Here is a 17,658-nt window from a genome sequence, read left to right as displayed (position 1 = left end):
TTTTACAGTACAACTGTTTTTTTTAGTATTTTTCATCATAAAGGTAATTTAACTCTTTCCCTCCGTTGACGGGTTCTTGTCTTTTATGAGAAAACGCTTCCCTGCCATTGACGAGATCTTTCCGCGTTTTCACTGTTATACGGTAGGGGGCGCTGTGACATCTCCTGAACGAGTGCAGTATCTCCAGATCAAAACACAGTCAAAGAAGAAGCAGAAACAAGCGATTTTACATGCAAGCAGATGCATATGTAAAATAATGCGATCATCAACATTAAACATCAAATACATCAAAACTGCCTTATGTTTCTTGCTTTGTGTTGCTTTCTTCGCTTTGTGTTTCAAAGTGCTTGAAAAGTGCTTGAATTTCACTCTCAAAAGTGTATAAAAAAAAAAGAAACTACAGTTTTCAGCCACAATACCATGGTTACAGTTAGCATTGCTACGTTAAAACCATGGTCAGCTGACTAACAAGTTTTTGGACATTAATTGATTTTCTGAGGTAACATTACGTTATATTATTTGCAAGCTGTTTTAATGACGTCTTTCCATGGTTGAAACCCTGTTTGAGCGATCACATATGATATGATATATGGATTTCGGGAAGTTGTACTTGATCTTAAAACATACCTTCTGATGTTCATTCATGTTTGTTTTGTGCTGTAACTAGTAGTAAAACGGACGATATCAGTTCACGTGTGCTCCAGAAAAAGTTCTGTTTATTCATAAACTGACAACAGCTTAGACTGAAAGATTTGGGATTTTAAAAAAACGATAACGGCTCTTCAAAATGAGAATAGAATAGATTCAAAATGAGAATAGATTCAATCGAAAAATCAATATCTTTTACCGAGCCCTACCAATGTTTATGTCTTAATTTTTTCATTTTCATTTTCAATTGTTAAACAGTATTTTTACAGTATTTATTATTTATTATTATTATACCAGTAACTGTATTTTGACAGGTTTTCTGACAAATGGATGTGCGTTTGCATGCCACATGCCACATGGTCCGGTGAAGCATTTACTGCGTTCACACCAAGTTATATTTACCGCAATTGAAAGAGGACAACCCGTGATGTTCTCGGAGTTGTTCACATCCTCGGATTTATGCATTTCTAATTCAACATTGTCAACAAAGATACATTGCCATCATAAATCTGTCGGACCGGCACTAGTTTCCTACTGTACCTCTTGCCTTCCTCCAGGCATCCGATGGTGATCGGTCTGGTTGCATTTGGTGGAAAATTCATCTTTCTTCCCAGTCTGGAAAAAAGGTCAATATTTTGTGAAACTGTGGCCAAATTTGTCCATTATGGTTGATTATGGTACATTTTACCTGAATGTCTCCTTTATGAGGGCCCTTATGTCCGTACATACATTCTACTGTGGCTTTGTTTTTCTCCCACATATGTATACGGAAAAGGGGCCGTCTACGCATGGGGTCCTCCACACGGGGATCATGGGGCGGTAAATACATCCAGCCTATGATGAATAGACCATCAACCTAAAATGACCAAAGCAAGAAACAGTTACACATCTAAAATATGGTACACTTGTCACTTGTACATTTAATGTGTGTGGTCATATATATATATATATATATATTGTACTATAATTGAATTTGATTCAGAGTTTTTATATATATATATATATAAAATGTAATGTTTTATATTTGACAAGCTATTGTGTGATATATACTATGCAGTATGTCCCAAATCATACATTAAAAATACTATCCTATTCCAAGTGGATTTTCAAAATAAGCATCCATACATGATAAAAAAAAAAAGGTACTTTTAATAGAAACAATATACTTAAGTGTGAAATAATTGCAATGTTTTCAGACAATTAGACAATTTTAAATTAAATTGAGAGTGCTTTTTTTTACCAACTTATTTGGGACTTAATTACATCTTTATTTATAATTTCATAGTTGTATTGTCTATGGTTAAAGTGTAGATCAATAAAACAATGATTTAAAAAGTACTTTAAAGTTAAACTTGTAACATGACTGAAGTCTGTTAAGAAACAAAGTCATGAAAGTCTACTCTCTTTAAGTGCACTTATTTCATTAATATTATATTATCTGCAAGTATAATTACAAAATTTGAATCTTTTGTTTGTTTGTGATCTCACCACCACATTCAGCAGTCCTCCATAGGGGCCGATATCGGGCTGCCAGAGACCCAGGATGTGTCTATAGGGATGTAACACTAGAAAACAAATACAAATCATGACATTTATGTGTCACAAATATGCATAGAACACAGAACAAACCCAGAAGAACGTTAGATGGGGTGATATCACCACAGCAAGGGCATTTCTGCATGAACTCATGAATGCATGTTGAGTGTGTGAGTATACGCAACTTTTTTTTGCCATGCAACAACTTGGAAACCAAATAAAAAAAATTCCTGGAGTTAAGAGGGCTAAAACGTATCCATGTTTGGACACTTAATTCATCTGCATCTCACACAGTCAGCTGATGTTAGCCTCGCCATCCTGTGTCTGTCACACACACATGCAGGACACACACGTGCACGGCGGCCGGCAGAAGCTGCCCTTGTGCTGCTGTCAGATCAATTTCTCCCAAACAAGGCTGTGTCCCAATACGCATACTATCCATACTAAATCATCTGTGGCATTAGCATTAGTGCGTTCCAAATCGGTACATTGCAAAAAATAGCCGAAGAATGATTTCCAGTGGAATAATATATGCTTGTAGCTGATATTAACCACAAATCCATGTGGTATAGAAAACTTTTCCGGTTGTAAAAAATAAATTAAAAAAGGGCAGGAAATGTAATGCTAAGATAGAAGTTAAATGCATATAAAAAGTAGTAATGTGTCTTAATGCAATGAATTTTAATAGATGAATGAATAATGTAACAATGTTACAACATGTATGATCGTAGTAAGTCACAGTCGGTCTTGATAGCGGTGTCTACTACACACTTAAAAGTAAGCATTTAGTGCGCAGTAGAACTATGCAAACTGGGATTTAGTCTTAAGGGAATGTTCCATGTTCAAAATAAGTTCAGAATCTGTGACACACTGTTGAATAACTACAACTAAAACTATTGAAAATGGTTTTTGGTTATTGAAATACTGTACTTAATTCAAAACGTTGCCTTGGCAACTAACTAAAATTCATATTTTTAAGTTGAAGTACTAAAATTACGATTCTGAACGGCCCGAAACGAGTCTTCAGTAATTCCAGTCTTATTTCCTGCACAAACATGTGTAGGTTTGTAACACATTTGCATAATGCTAGCCTGTGGTCTCCATTGGCTGCCCGCGGACAACATCTGCTTTCACCCACCCTTAAATCTCATTTAATATGTACGACAAACTAAATAAAAACATACTAGTTAGAAACCTCCTGCTCAAGTCAGGGGCCATCTGATTGGAGCAGAGTAGACCAATCACAACAGACTGGCCAATCTGACCAATCAGAACAGATTAATTGGCTTAATTATTATTTATTTTTACCTTGGATGTATTTAACCTATTGTAGGAGACCTTTAAAGCTAAATTAGTAACCTTTAGAATAGGGGCACTTTAATTATTTTTATATTTTGTTGATGGATAGATATCACGTTCCGACAGTTTAACTTGCAATGAACCTGGAACAAAACTTCATTAGCAAAGGGCATCTTCAACCAGCACCTTCACAGGCAGTGATGTGGATCCCCCACCACAAAGCCTTCTCACACGAACAGTACATACAGTGTGTGTACACGTCCCGATAGTCCATATGCTCGTAATCAGGGAGGAGCTTCATAAAGCGTCCCGACTTCACCTGCGGGTTCACACCTGGAGAGGTGCGCAGGCGAGTGCGCCGCAGGAAGAGAGGAGAGGCAAAGGAGGACAACAGCTGACACTCGAGGCAGTGTGAGAACGACACTCGCATAGTGAAAATTAATGTTTATACGGCCGAGAGAGTTCCTTAATACCTTCGTCTGCCATCTTGGAGGATAATATTTATTTTAAATCAACTGAACTATACAAACGTCAAACTAAGTAATCTTTCACTATAAGCACTAAGCACGCATGTTTTCACCTGCTGAAATATTTTTGGTTTAAACCAACATTGTTACTAAAGTTAAACTAAAGTTGGTTTAACTGACCATAAATCTGTCTTTTGTGAACTAGAGTAAACGTAATATGCATTGAGAAAAATGACATGATGACAAATGGCATGGAATGAGGTGGAGCAACATCATAACATTAACAGATCTGCTTTCTGTTGAAAAGTCGAAATGGCATTTAGAAAATTTTCCAGGAATCAGGATTTTTGCAGATCACTAAGTTGATTATAGTTGATTACCTGTTTGACCAACCAATGGCAGACGGGAGCTCCAGTGTTTACTAAAACTAAAACTATTAAAAGTCGTTAATTGAAATAAAGCGGATATAATATGAAACGTAGGTAGTACATGAAAAACGTAAAAATATATATATATTTTTTTGAAATGTTGCTTTGGCTACAAACTGTAATAAAATACATTGAAGTACTAAAATTAATAAAAGAAACTGAAATATGTCTAAATGAAAGCTTTACAGACGAAAATCACAACAGACTGTACATCTGTTAAAGAAAATGACAAAAGCACATAACAAAATTACTAAAATTTAAACCATAATAAAAAAAATGGAAATATAAAATATAAAAATGTATCTTATTTAAAATATTGCTACTATTATTAATGTTTAAAACAGTTGTGCTAGTTAATATTTTACTGGAAAAGTGATAGATATTTTTTGTTGAATAGAAAGTTCAAAAGAACAGCATTATTTATTTGAAATTTAAATCTTTTGTAACAGTATAATGTTTTTACTGTCACTTTTGCTAAATAAAAATATTTACTAAAAAAATTAAAAATAAAATAAAAATTACCGACCCCAAACTTGTGTATTTAAAGATTTATTCACCCAAAAATTAAAATGTACTCACACTCATGTCATTCCAAACCTATAAAACTTTTGTTTATCTTTGGAACGCAAATGAATATATTTTTAATGAAATCTGAGATAGTTCTGCGTCAAGCGAACATGCTTGATTTTCCGTTTATCACAAACTGATGTGTGCGTTGATGAATGTTTATATGTAAATAAAATCCTAAATTAAATCTCTTCATCATATAAAGCGATCGAGTCTCTTCAGAAAATTTGGACTAAACCGCTCAAATCATATGGATTTGTTTTATGATCTCTTTATGAAATATTTGAAGCATAAAATTGGTAGTTGAGGGCGAGTAAATTATGATTTTTGGGTGAACTGTGTTTTAATGACTTAAAGTTCATAGGGACTGGCAAAATAGGAGGCTTCTGTGGTTACCGTAGATTTACTTACGTTTCACATACAGATCTCGACTCGACATTCCCACGGTCTCCATCTTCCGCAGGTCATCTCTCATACCGAACTCTGAAAGAAGAGGAAAAACAAATAAAACAATCATCTCTAGACCAAAAACATGTCAACTAACTTACTGGTCTATTTAGTATCTTACATTTCAGAATACAATTGAACGCACATCGTTCCTGTGCAAACTTTTAAGCTGATGATCAACATAATACACAAGTTTACAGTATTCGGTCCCACGGTACTCTTGTCTATTCGGCTTTATTATATTATTGCAGTGGTGTTTGGCCTGTTAAACAGATGTTATGTAAGAACTGTAAGAACTGAGATAAGACAAGTGACACTCACAGGGTCACTTACCAGCACACAGACACAGCATTAAAGGGATAGTTCACTTTGATATTAAATTCTGGTATGTTTTAGCTTTCCTGAAGTGCATCCAAGATGTAGGTGTCTTTGTCTCCGCAGTAGTTTACATTTGGATATTTTTAGGTCAAACCGTTCTTGTCTGTCAGTCATATAATGCAGGTCTATAGGCACTGTCTCCAAAAGCATGCAGAGAAAAGTCCAAATTAAAAAATTCCCCATCATAAGTGCACATTGATGGCCTAAGACACGAAACAAGCGGTTTGTGTGATAAAACGAACAGTATTTATATAGTTTTTATCTCTTTTACACAACCACGTCCATCTGATCTGTTTACACCGGATTTCTTCCCCGGAAACTAATCTAACCGCCTTCGATTGGACGTTGCATTTTTAAACTCAGCAGAAACGCGTGTGATTGGCTGTACGGCTCAACGTATGCCTGTGATTGACCCGAACAATGAAGCGGGTAGTGCGTCAAGATAGAAGGCTTACGAATTGGGAATAAGTGAAAACTCAACACTCCCGGATGAGTTCGCGCGAGCTTAGGCCATCAATGTGCACTTACGATGGGGAATTTTTTAATTTGGACTTTTCTCTGCATGCTTTTGGAGACAGTGCCTATAGACCTGCATTATACGACTGACAGACAAGAACGCTTTGACCTAAAAATATCAAAATTGAAACTACTGCGGAGACAAAGACACCGACATCTTGGATGCACTTCAGGTAAGCTAAAACATACCAACATTTAATTTCAAAGTGAACTATCCTTTTAAGTCTAGTCCCAGACTAAAAGGCATGTTTGAGCTGTTTTAACTGAAAGTTTTAACTAATCCTGGCTTAATCTAAACCCTGTCTGTGAATCCAGACCCTGAATATTTTATCAGGACTGTTTTCCACCAACAGTTTTGGCCAATCGCTTAACTTAGGCACCAGTCCAGTATGTACAATGCATTTCATTCCATAGCAACACACTAAAAGGCAAACATATTAAACTAAAATTTGAATTTTTACTACGAGTGCATATGAAATATCTCAAAAAGTAGCCTATCTAGACAGCATTTTAAAGGGGTCCTTGATTATGAATTCACTTTTTTAACTTTAGTTAGTGTGTAATGTTGTTGTTTGAGCATAAACGGGCTGCATTAGAGAAGAGGAAGAGTTGTCGTCTTTGTCCTAAGGCTGACGAACTTAATAGGTTAAAAATGTATTTTAACACTGTTCCTGAACATTAAAGGGGCGGTTGATTATGATTTCGCTTTTCTAACTGTAGTTAGTGTGTAATGTTGCTGTTTGAGCATAAACAACATCTGCAAAGTTACAACGCTCAAAGTTCAAAGCAAAGGAAGATATTTGCTTTTAAAGAAAAGGACTACAACAAACGGCTGGTAGGGACTAACTTGTTAAACGACATTCCTCCGGGGTTAGAGACATCAGCAAACCTAAAATGTACATAACCTCACGAGCTCTTGAAACCCCGCCCTCTGCAGCAGCTCATTTGCATTTAAAGGGCCAGGCAAAAACTGTGCGTTTTTGCTCACCCTCAAAAAGTGACAACTTTAACATGCTATATAAAAATATCTGTGGGGTATTTTGTGCTAAAACTTCACACACACACACACACACACACACACTCTGGGGACATCAGAGATTTATTTTACATCTTGTGAAAAGGGCATTATACCACCCCTTTAACCATTAAAACATTAAACGTCCTGTGAAATCCGTGCTTGAAATCCGTTCAGCACAATCCTCTTGTTCGTTAACACTGTCAGGGTCTGAATCGGGCTCAAAATGGTTTAATATGTGTATTAATGTTGGATGTTAAATAACTGTAGTACTCTATAACTGATTACATGCGAGTGTACACAACTCAATCATTATGTTAGAAGGTCAAAATATTAAAAAATAATATTTTTTAGTCACAAGGTTCAAAAAAGGTCATTTCTGTTTCTGTTATATGGTTTTCTGATCATATGAAATGAAAGGAAAATTACTTCCTGGGGACAAATGTTTTACAAATATTGTAGAAATAAGAAATAATTACAAATTATAATAATATATATATATATATATATTAAATAATAATAATAAAAGATTATGAAAAACTCCATATAACATCTCTCTTTTTTTCTTTTCTTTTTTTTTTACAAATATGAGTGTTGTTTATCAACAAAATATGTTGATCCAGGATCATGTCTCACTTAGCAAATTTGACAATTTCTGGTTGATTACACAACCTAAACATTTCTGACTTTAGGTCCCACTAGTGCTGCACAATTAATCGAATTTGTAATTGTGATTACAATTAATGAAGCCACAATTATGTAACTGTTCAAAGGCGCAATTATCAAAAGAAAAAAAGTCCACTTACATTATTCTGTGAGCTTAAAGATGTGTTTTTTCTTTCAACAGCTCATTTTAAGGGATTTTCCACCATTGTTTTAATTTTAGTTTTAGTAAAACATTATAATACCTTGTATATTTTAACTTTGGTTTGGTTTCTTTAAATATATACTTTTTAATATTTGACATTTGAGGCTTAATGCTATAGAAAAGCAATAAAAGTTTTTCAGGAAGAGTGTTTTCAGCTAGTTTATTTTGATATTACAATACCGCATGCATTCGCTTAAAAAAATTGCATAAAGCTATTCAAAACATAATTCAATGTACATTGTGATAATCGTAATTAATAATCGCAATTACAATTTCATGGGAATAATCGACAATTATGATTTTTGTCATAATCGTGCAGCCCTAGGTCCCACAAAACAATAACATCCTAATTAATGTTTTGATTGAAAAAACAACAACAACATGCTCATCACAGATGTCTATTCAAGTCATTATCTGTTAGAGAACTACATTTTTTTTTTAAGTGTAGTTTTGATGGTAAGTCCAGGCAAAACAATGACCGTCATGGTACAGACTCAGAATGTTTGTGTGTGTGTGTGTGTGTGTGTTTGTGTGTGTGTGTGTGTGTGTGTGTCGCTGTCATAACCTACATGTATATGTGTGTTTATGAGTCGGTGTCATAATACGTGTGTTTGTGTTTATGTGTCGATCGATGCCACTACATATATGTCGACTGTAAAGAAGAAAGCCACTATATAAAACCCAAATGGTTTTACACATCATTAAATTACCCTCTGTGCATCTTCTCCTCCAGATTGTTTCCGTGTTCAGATACTGCCTGAATTTCTTGCACACCAGCGCCAGGTTGGGAAGCGCAGTGCCGGGCAGAGAAGAGAAGATCTGCACCACAAGCTCCGGCGGAAGATCCAGCAGCGACTGCGGGTGTGGAGGCCCAGCAGAACCGCAGAGTCCCCCGGCCCCGCTAGGCCCCGCGCCGCGCCTGTTCTGACAGCTGCTGCTGCTGCCATTGGGCTCGTCTTTCATTTTGCCCACGACCCTCTCCTCTTCCTCCTCCTCGTCCATGTCCACCTCGGAGTCGCTGTTCTGATCCTGGCTGTGCCTCTGCCGCCTCCGGCACCGCCGCGACTGACCCACTCCACAGAGCCTGGCACACACCGCCATCTGTAGCAACATTACATCATCATCACTGCACAACCACTGCTGTCAGTCAGTCACCTGTTCTGCGGAGCTCCTCCGGGGCGTGCGCGTTCGCGTGCCGGGGCGTCTTTACGTGACGCCGTCGCGCCGCACGCTGCACTGTTGACGTCATTGGTTACAGGAGGTTAGCAAGATAGAATATTTACATTTGTACAACAAAATTAATTTACATGTTTAAAGATAGGTTTAAAAGCAATGACAGTATCTATATTTAAAAGAAAGATTATGTTTCTCGTGATATTTTGTTTCGAAAAACCGCATGCTAGCGACATCTGCTGGTCAAATGTGTGATTATCAGAAATGTAAACATTGGGGAGGAAATCAAGATTATACGTGTATGTAATGTATGTATTTATTTATTAATATCGGTCAAAAGTTTGGAAAAAAGTATCTTATGCTCATCAAGCCTGCATTTTTTTTTAAAATACAGAGAAAAAAATGTAATATTGTGACATATTATTACAATTTAAAATAACGGTTCTCTATTTGAATATACTTTAAAATGTGATTTATTGATTTGATGTAAAACTGAATATTCACCATCGTTACTGCAGTCTTCAGTGTCACTTGATCCTTCAGAAATCAGACGATTGGATTTCAACTAAGTTGTAAAAAAAAAGAAAAAAGTAAACACTAAAGCAGTTAACAGGTTATAACAATGTAGATGTCCGTTTTAAATTGTTAAAACGCATTCGTTGCTTTTGTGTGTTATTCGGTCGGTCATAGCGAAATAAAATTGATGAGGTTGAGACTGAATGAGAAAAAGTACTGTTAAATTATTATCCTGTAGGGGGCGCTGTCGGCTAAATAAAAATCAAATAAAAAACAAACACGAATAACAATTCGTGAATTTGTATGTATTATTTATTTTACTTCCACTGGGTAAGTTTGTCTATCAAAATGTGTTGTTATATTATAAAACACATTACCGTTTCTGAAGTGATTACTGCACATACAACCACAAACGACTGTAATTGGTCTGATCGTAATCAACTAACTCATGATGACTCATCAGCGCTGAGAAAAGTAACACTACTGTTTACACAAGTTTTAACAGTCTGCTTATATAATTTTCTGCCCGTCGAGTGAGTCAGCAACATTAACAGAAACAATATAATAACGGAATAAAAAAGTTTAATCTTGAAGACGTGTCGTTAGTGTTGAAAGTGTTCATCATGTTGATCATGTTTCAACTTGTCTTTATTTACTTCTGTTTCCGTAGCAACGAGGAACAAACGGAAGACTCACCTGTGCTGCGATATGGTAAACTACTTTATTTGAGATATATTTTTGTTCAATCATTCTTACAAATTAAATTTAATCTTAGAGAATCGTGTATTAATCTGCCTAACTGTTTTGTTCACCTCTAAAGGCTGAAGTCGAAGACACTTTAAAGAGGATTCAAGGCTATAATGGCGTTATTGGCTCAATAGTCGTTAACGCAGAAGGTAAATTAACGTTAGGCCTAATCACAATTTACCATGGTTTTACTGTAGTTACATTAAACTGTTATATTTATAATATAATATAATATTTTACAAGACTACAATGATAAGCTGGTATAGAGAATGGACAATAAAATAACATATAATCATATTTTACGAAACACAGGATAAGCTGGTAGGCTATAGAGAATTGCTAATGTAACGTTAATATCATATAATAAATATAATTTAATTAAACAATATAATTAAAATAATATAACATTTTACAAAAATACATAAGATAAGCTGGTATAGAGAATGGATATAATATAATATTTTACAAAACTAAGATAAGCTGGTATAGAGAATGGATATAATATAATATTTTACAAAACTAAGATAAGCTGGTATAGAGAATGGATATAATATAATATTTTACAAAACTACATAGGATAAGCTGGTATAGAGAATGGATATAATATAATATTTTACAAAACTAAGATAAGCTGGTATAGAGAATGGATATAATATAATATTTTACAAAACTAAGATAAGCTGGTATAGAGAATGGATATAATATAATATCATATAATATGGTAGAGTTATACTAAATAATCAACACTAGTGATGAAAAAACAAATTTTTCTTGTTGATATATTAGGATTAAGCTGCTTTTTAAAAAAAAATATAAATGCTATAAGTGTGGAAATAGTTTGTTTTATAGCCGTAGTTCCATTGATCTTAACCTGATGTTCATTTTCAGGCATTCCCATCCGAACGACCCTAGACAACTCGACGACGGTGCAGTATGTGGGACTGCTGCATCAGCTGACTATGAAAGCCAGGAGTACGATCAGAGACATCGACCCCCAGAACGACCTGACGTTTCTGCGCATCAGGTCCAAGAAACACGAGATCATGGTGGCGCCAGGTGGGTCAGCGCATTATCAGCCCGTCTTACTGACCAGGCTGTTAAACGCTCATGTACTGCAGCTCTCACCTTTTCCCCATTTTCCTTCAGATAAAGAGTTCCTGATGATCGTCATCCAGAGCCCAACTGAATAGATGGCATACTCACTAAACTATATTCTTTATACATGTCAATTTGTTTGTACACTGCCCTAAACAAGTATAACATTTCATCTAGTGAATAGCTTTTAAAATAATCCAAAATATATTTTTATTAAAACTTTTGAGTGTGCATTGTGATTAATTGCATGTCAAGTCATCAATAAATAAGTAATTTGTTGTCATTATGTATATGAGTGTTTATAAGTGTGAAAGTTTTGCTATGGCTGATATATAGCCTATATATATTGAGAGAGAGATAGGCTATGTGTGTGTGTGTGTGTGTGTGTGTATACAACTTGTATTTTATACAGTTATTGTATTATATATATTTTATTTTATATTGTACTATACAATAATAAATTTAATACAATTTAATAATAATAATAATAATAACAATGAAAAATTGTATTTTATTAATATTATTTATAATATATACTATTATTGTATTTCAATTAATATAATATATGTCTATTATTTTTTATGATTTCTACTACTAATAAAACATATTTAATTAATATTATTTATAATATATGTATTATTTTTCATACAACAATTTTTATATTACATATATATTATTTTATATAGTAGGCTACTACTAATAATAATAATGAAAAATTGTATTTAATGAATATTATTTATACTATGTATAATTATTATATTTGATAAAGTTATTGTAATATAATCTATCTATTTATATACTAACTTCTACTAATATGCCACTCATCTGTTTCTATGGTTGGTCACCACCATATGTTTAAGTTCCTCCCTGTTCTCTCTGTGTGGGTCGGTTGTTGTTTGTGTTTGCATTGTTGCAAGCACACACTGTTGCACCTTCTGTCTGTACCTGAGTTTAATTTATTAATAAAAGACATTTCATAATGGAACCTGTCATCATTATCATCTTCTTCATCATTGTGACATAATAATAATAATGATGACAAATTGTATTTTAACAACTATATATAGGCCTATGTAATATTAATTAATTGAATTTAAATAATGTTTAAATTAATTATTTAAAAAATATATAATAATTACTTTATAAAATTTTATTATTATTATATCCAAATGTAGTTCATATATTGTCCAGAAGATGGCAGGAGTTGAAGCAGACGCTTTGTATTGCTGCTCATTTGTTTCTGTGATGAATGGCTGGTCTAATCGTGTGTGACAGCGGCGGTCTGGTTTATTGTGCTCTTCTGCAGAAGCTAATTAGGTGTATATGCGCATCTTCTACATCACACCATCCGCGCTAAAAACAGAAAGCACATTTAATAGAAATATATGCTGGATACAAATGGTTATTCAATTTGGTCAGTGTGGTGGATTTACAGGTTTGGCTGGTTCATGTGTTTAAGCTCCATTACATGCAGCTGATTTGCTGTTGTTTTTGTGTGTGTGTGTGTGTGTGTGTGTGTGTGTGTTTGCCTGAGGGGTCAGTGTTGTCTTTTGAAAGGAACGGTGTAGCCAGAACGTTTGTGCTCTAATTACTCCAACACAATCATTTCCTTTCCTTTTCTGCCTTTAAGCTTTTTATGGTTGCAGTTCTACGGGTCTTTACCCCATGCTATCAATAAAAGGCACTTTCCTTTCCATGAATAGGGTGGGCTACAAATTGGCATCCAATGAATGACATAAATAAATAATGCACAAATTTCATGTTCTCATGAGTAGTTGTCATAAAATAAAAACGAGGTATGAAAAATAGCAAGATAAATAGTGGTCTTGTGTTTTGTTCTTTTCATCCAACAATGAGTAGAATATTATTTGTAGAAAATCCTTCTATTTTATGTACACTGTAAAAAAAAATTTCTAGTGACTGATAACATCTACATTTTTCAATTAGTCTGACATATTATTTCTCATTGAGCCAATGTTAACAGACTAATGCAACAATTCATTCAATTTATTTGACAGAATTTCACTTGGGCCAATTTAAAAATTTAGATGTGACCAGTCACTAGAATATTTTGACTGGGAGAGGTTAAATTTTTTTTTACAGTGTAATAATAATAATAATAATTATTATTATATGGCAATATAATAGGAATCCCCACTCCACGGGCAGCTCCTGATTACCACTGCGACCTCTACCTCTGGGTGCGGGTCGGTTTGGATAACTGGCTTGAAACTCTGTTAATAGAGCAGGAACCAGGATCGTGGCACCCAGGATCTTTCGTCTGAACTGTAACCCTCCCACTCAATCATGGATCCGATTCGTTTGGAGTCCAGGATGGTGCGATCGATGTAGATTAGACCCACATCGGATTGCACTGGATGAGGCACATCAGCCGCGGTGAATGGTCCATGTAGTGGGGACTTGCGTCAGCCGGAGGCGGATGTATGTCTCTGGTAGAGAGCCAGAGCTTCTGTCCTGGATGGATAGTACGAGTGGAAGTTCTGCGGATGTCGGCATGGCTCTTTTTTCTCCGAACTACCTTCTGTACATGGATGTGAGCCGAGTCCCATAACCTTTTGCAACTTCTGAAGGCCCACCTGAGCAGGGAAACTGGGGCGAATGGTAACCCAGTGTGCACTGGAAGGGAGTGAGACCAGTGGTAGCTTGACGGACTGAGATTTGTGCAAACAGCTGTGCTGATGATTCTGGCAGTATAACCTCAGGTAGCGTCCAATCTCTTGAATCTTGCGCTCAGTTTGCCCAAAAGATGGTACCCAGAAGATAAACTCACCTAGGAGTTGAAAGAATGCTGAAGGAAGTAATGTTGAAAAATGCTGATCTTTTGAATGTAACTTTGAAATAAATAAATATTGAAACCAAATGATGGAACAAGACTGCATCCAAATGTGGGAATCAATTAAACATTAGTTTTGTTTGTCATTAAGGCTTGAGGCCCTGCATCGACTACCGAGCTATCAATGCTCAGACTGTTAAAGGAACACTCCGACTTTTTGGGACTTTAGCCTATTCACCTTATCCCCCAGAGTTAGATAAGTCCATACATACCTTTTTCATCTCCGTGCGTGCTATAGTCTGTTTGACGCACCCACCGCTAGCCTAGCTTAGCACAAAGACTGGGTGTAAATGGTTGGAGCTAGCATACTAATCCAAATAAGTGACAAAATAATGCAAACATTTTCCTATTTACATGTTGTGATTTGTATAGTCACAGAGTGTACAAAAAACAAAGTCACATGAGACACAGACATATTTTAACTGTATAAATACTGGGAACTATATTCTCAGAAGGCGAAGCACTGCTACTTGGGCGGAGTGATAACCGCAGCACCTGAGACGCGCCGTGGTGAGGAGCAGAGAGTTCGTTCAGAGCGCGTCTCAGGTGCTGCGGTTATCACTCCGCCCAAGTAGTGCTTCGCCTTCAGAGAATATAGTTCCCAGTGGGTGCGTCAAACAGACTTATAGCACGCACGGAGATGAAAAAGGTATGTATGGACTTATCTAACTCTGGGGGATACGTTGAATAGGCTAAAGTCCCAAAAAGTCGGAGTGTTCCTTTAAGTGCCGCGTCCCGCTTCCCCTGGTCCCTGAGGGGTGCACGCGTGTTCATTAAGTTGGGCCTGCGTAGCGGCTTCAACCTCATTTGGATACGGAGGGATGATGAATGGAAGACTGCTTTCATTACACCATCAGGCCACTATCCACTATGGATATCAGGTTATGCCGTACGTGCTGTCCCAACTCACCCTCTATAGAGCTGGTAAGTCCCGCCCCTTCCGTAAAACCCCGCTGGACCTCAAAGTTGAAAAACCGTCAATGCAAGTGAATGGGAGAAAATAATTATTTTCTGGTCCCGTTTGAATTGTGCCATGAATGTGAACATATGTTGTCTGTGAATTTTTTATATAATCTTTCATGTTACAAGTTTGACAGTATATGGTATGATTCGTCGGCTAGCAGTTGTGGAAAAGACATAACGAGAAAGACTACATGTCGCCTATGTGACGTCACCCCATAAAGTTGACTTACCCGTGGTTTTCGCCAATCTCAACGATTTTGTCCTCTCCCTGAAAGAAGGCGGTGAAGTGCACCAAAGACACAGCCATGTCTAGCGGGATCCGTGAGCTAGAGCCGTGAGCTAGTGGTGTTGATGTTTCAAACGCGTCGACAGCAGCGAAGAGTTGTAGTCCACAAAGTGCTCTCACACAAAGTCTACCCGTATCAAACTTCTACCCGCTAAATTGTAGCATTCTTCACACGAAAGATTATATAAAAAATTCACAGACAACATGTGTTCACATCGCCGACCATCGCCATCCCGTTACGCAGGTCTTTCTGAAACTACGGGAACGCCAACTCTACTAGAGAAATGTGAATTTCATTATCCCTCTATTCAATTCCTAGGATGTCATTGAAGAATTTTGCATCACTATCCACCAGGGGAAGGTACAAGCAGTTTAAAATTGTCCACTTCCCACATCCATCAAGGAACTACACCGATTGGGTGTGCCAATTTCTACCGCAAGTTAATTTCCAATTTCAGGAAGATTACCTTTCCACTAACCTTCCTTCTTCGTTATGAGCCCAAGTCTCTGTCCTGGAGTCCATCTGCCACGGAGGCCTTCAAACATGTCACTCCCACTCTTGCTCATCCCAATCCCGACCTACCATTCATCGTCAAAGTGGACGCATGGGCTGGGAGTGGAGACATTGGCTGGAGCTAATCATCCGTTTGAGATAAACACTGACCATCGTAATCTGGAGTTCCTGCGAGAAGCCAGAAGTTCTGAAGGAAAATGAAAATTGAGCGGAAGTACGTAGGAGGGCGGAGCCAGGCTAGCAAAATTATGCATCTTTTATAAAATAAAACATAAATAACTCAAATGAAAACAACAACAAAAATATAATATTTAGTTTCCTGAGTTTGTGATGAAACTGTGTTTTAATGACGTTTGGCTGTTTTGTCGGAGTTCCAGGCCCTATTTTGCATCCTATTCGATTGGAAACAATGTTAAAGGAACACTCCGACTTTTTGGGACTTTAGCCTATTCAACTTATCCCCCAGAGTTAGATAAGTCCATACATACCTTTTTCATCTCCGTGCGTGCTAAAAGTCTGTTTGACGCACCCACCGCTAGCCTAGCTTAGCACAAAGACTGGATGTAAATGGTTGCAGCTAGCATACTAATCCAAATAAGTGACAAAATAACGCAAACATTTTCCTATTTACATGTTGTGATTTGTATAGTCACAGAGTGTACAAAAAACAAAGTCACATGAGACACAGACATATTTTAACTGTATAAATACTGGGAACTATATTATCTGAAGGCGAAGCACTGCTACTTGGGCGGAGTGATAACCGCAGCACCTGAGACACGCTCTGAACGAACTCTCTGCTCCTCACCACGGCGCGCCTCAGGTGCTGCGGTTATCACTCCGCCCAAGTAGCAGTGCTTCTTTGACTATACAAATCACAACATGTAAATAGGAAAATGTTTGTGTTATTTTGTCACTTATTTGGATTAGTATGCTAGCTGCAACCATTTACACCCAGTCTTTGTGCTAAGCTAGGCTAGCGGTGGGTGCGTCAAACAGACTTATAGCACGCACGGAGATGAAAAAGGTATGGACTTATCTAACTCTGGGGGATAAGGTGAATAGGCTAAAGTCCCAAAAAGTCGGAGTGTTCCTTTAAACTCTGCTATCTGTATGTATCTGGTTCTTCTAGCTTCCGGCATGTACCTGAGATGATGGAGTCAGCGAGAGCGATCAGCTGCTTGCGTTCCCCACTGCCGGAGTGCCTGACCTCTGCTCGGCTGCCATCTGTCTGCTTTACATGCCCAGCGCTGCCAATTGGCACTCTCAGCACGGGGCAGAGAGCCAGCAGGTGGTTCTGGGACCAGCTCCTGTGCACAGCCCCGTGAAGAGTGTGTCCGG

The 17,658-nt window shown here is 36.9% G+C and overlaps 3 protein-coding genes across 7 annotated transcripts in view; 2 read left to right on the top strand and 1 right to left on the bottom strand.

Annotated features, from left to right (window-relative positions):
- fbxo31 (F-box protein 31) overlaps positions 1–9,340 on the bottom strand; it is a gene marked incomplete at its 5' end in the record, with an annotated part of 19,154 nt that extends 9,814 nt beyond the window's left edge. Inside the window, 6 exons of one of the 2 annotated variants that reach the window (XM_079604496.1) lie at positions 1,189–1,263; positions 1,337–1,504; positions 2,137–2,213; positions 3,730–3,816; positions 5,357–5,428; positions 8,880–9,282. In XM_079604496.1, the coding sequence (XP_079460622.1) occupies positions 1,189–1,263; positions 1,337–1,504; positions 2,137–2,213; positions 3,730–3,816; positions 5,357–5,428; positions 8,880–9,282 (882 nt within the window). Of the gene's footprint in view, positions 1–1,188; positions 1,264–1,336; positions 1,505–2,136; positions 2,214–3,729; positions 3,817–5,356; positions 5,429–8,879 lie in introns of both variants that reach the window. The other variant, XM_079604497.1, reaches the window with a different exon arrangement.
- gse1a (Gse1 coiled-coil protein a) overlaps positions 1–17,658 on the top strand; it is a 188,507-nt gene that overhangs the window by 81,650 nt on the left and 89,199 nt on the right. The window lies entirely within an intron of this gene.
- On the top strand, positions 8,903–11,983 carry dynlrb2 (dynein light chain roadblock-type 2). 4 transcript variants are annotated; one of them, XM_079604500.1, is made up of 5 exons: positions 8,903–9,430; positions 10,529–10,569; positions 10,679–10,754; positions 11,494–11,661; positions 11,752–11,983. In XM_079604500.1, exons 2-5 carry the CDS (start codon positions 10,567–10,569, stop codon positions 11,793–11,795), a joined length of 291 nt encoding a protein of 96 aa, XP_079460626.1. In that variant the 5' UTR covers positions 8,903–9,430; positions 10,529–10,566; the 3' UTR covers positions 11,796–11,983. The 4 variants fall into 4 exon arrangements, with proteins under 4 accessions (XP_079460626.1, XP_079460624.1, XP_079460627.1 ...); XM_079604498.1 differs by lacking the exon at positions 8,903–9,430 and adding an exon at positions 9,575–9,641; XM_079604501.1 differs by lacking the exon at positions 8,903–9,430 and adding an exon at positions 10,152–10,188.

Source organism: Phoxinus phoxinus, assembly GCF_949152265.1.
Source record: "Phoxinus phoxinus genome assembly, chromosome: 25".
Classification (NCBI taxonomy): Eukaryota; Metazoa; Chordata; class Actinopteri; order Cypriniformes; family Leuciscidae; genus Phoxinus; species Phoxinus phoxinus.
This window is presented reverse-complemented; position numbering and strand designations above follow the sequence as displayed.

Bases quoted from the DNA above. Each gene is read 5' to 3' on its own strand.
- dynlrb2 (XM_079604498.1), top strand. From the start codon at position 9,590: ATGTGTGATTATCAGAAATGTAAACATTGGGGAGGAAATCAAGATTAT. The intron at 10,570-10,678 runs GTAAACTACTTT...TCACCTCTAAAG, and splicing joins CTCACCTGTGCTGCGATATG to GCTGAAGTCGAAGACACTTT. The intron at 11,662-11,751 runs GTGGGTCAGCGC...ATTTTCCTTCAG, and splicing joins CGAGATCATGGTGGCGCCAG to ATAAAGAGTTCCTGATGATC.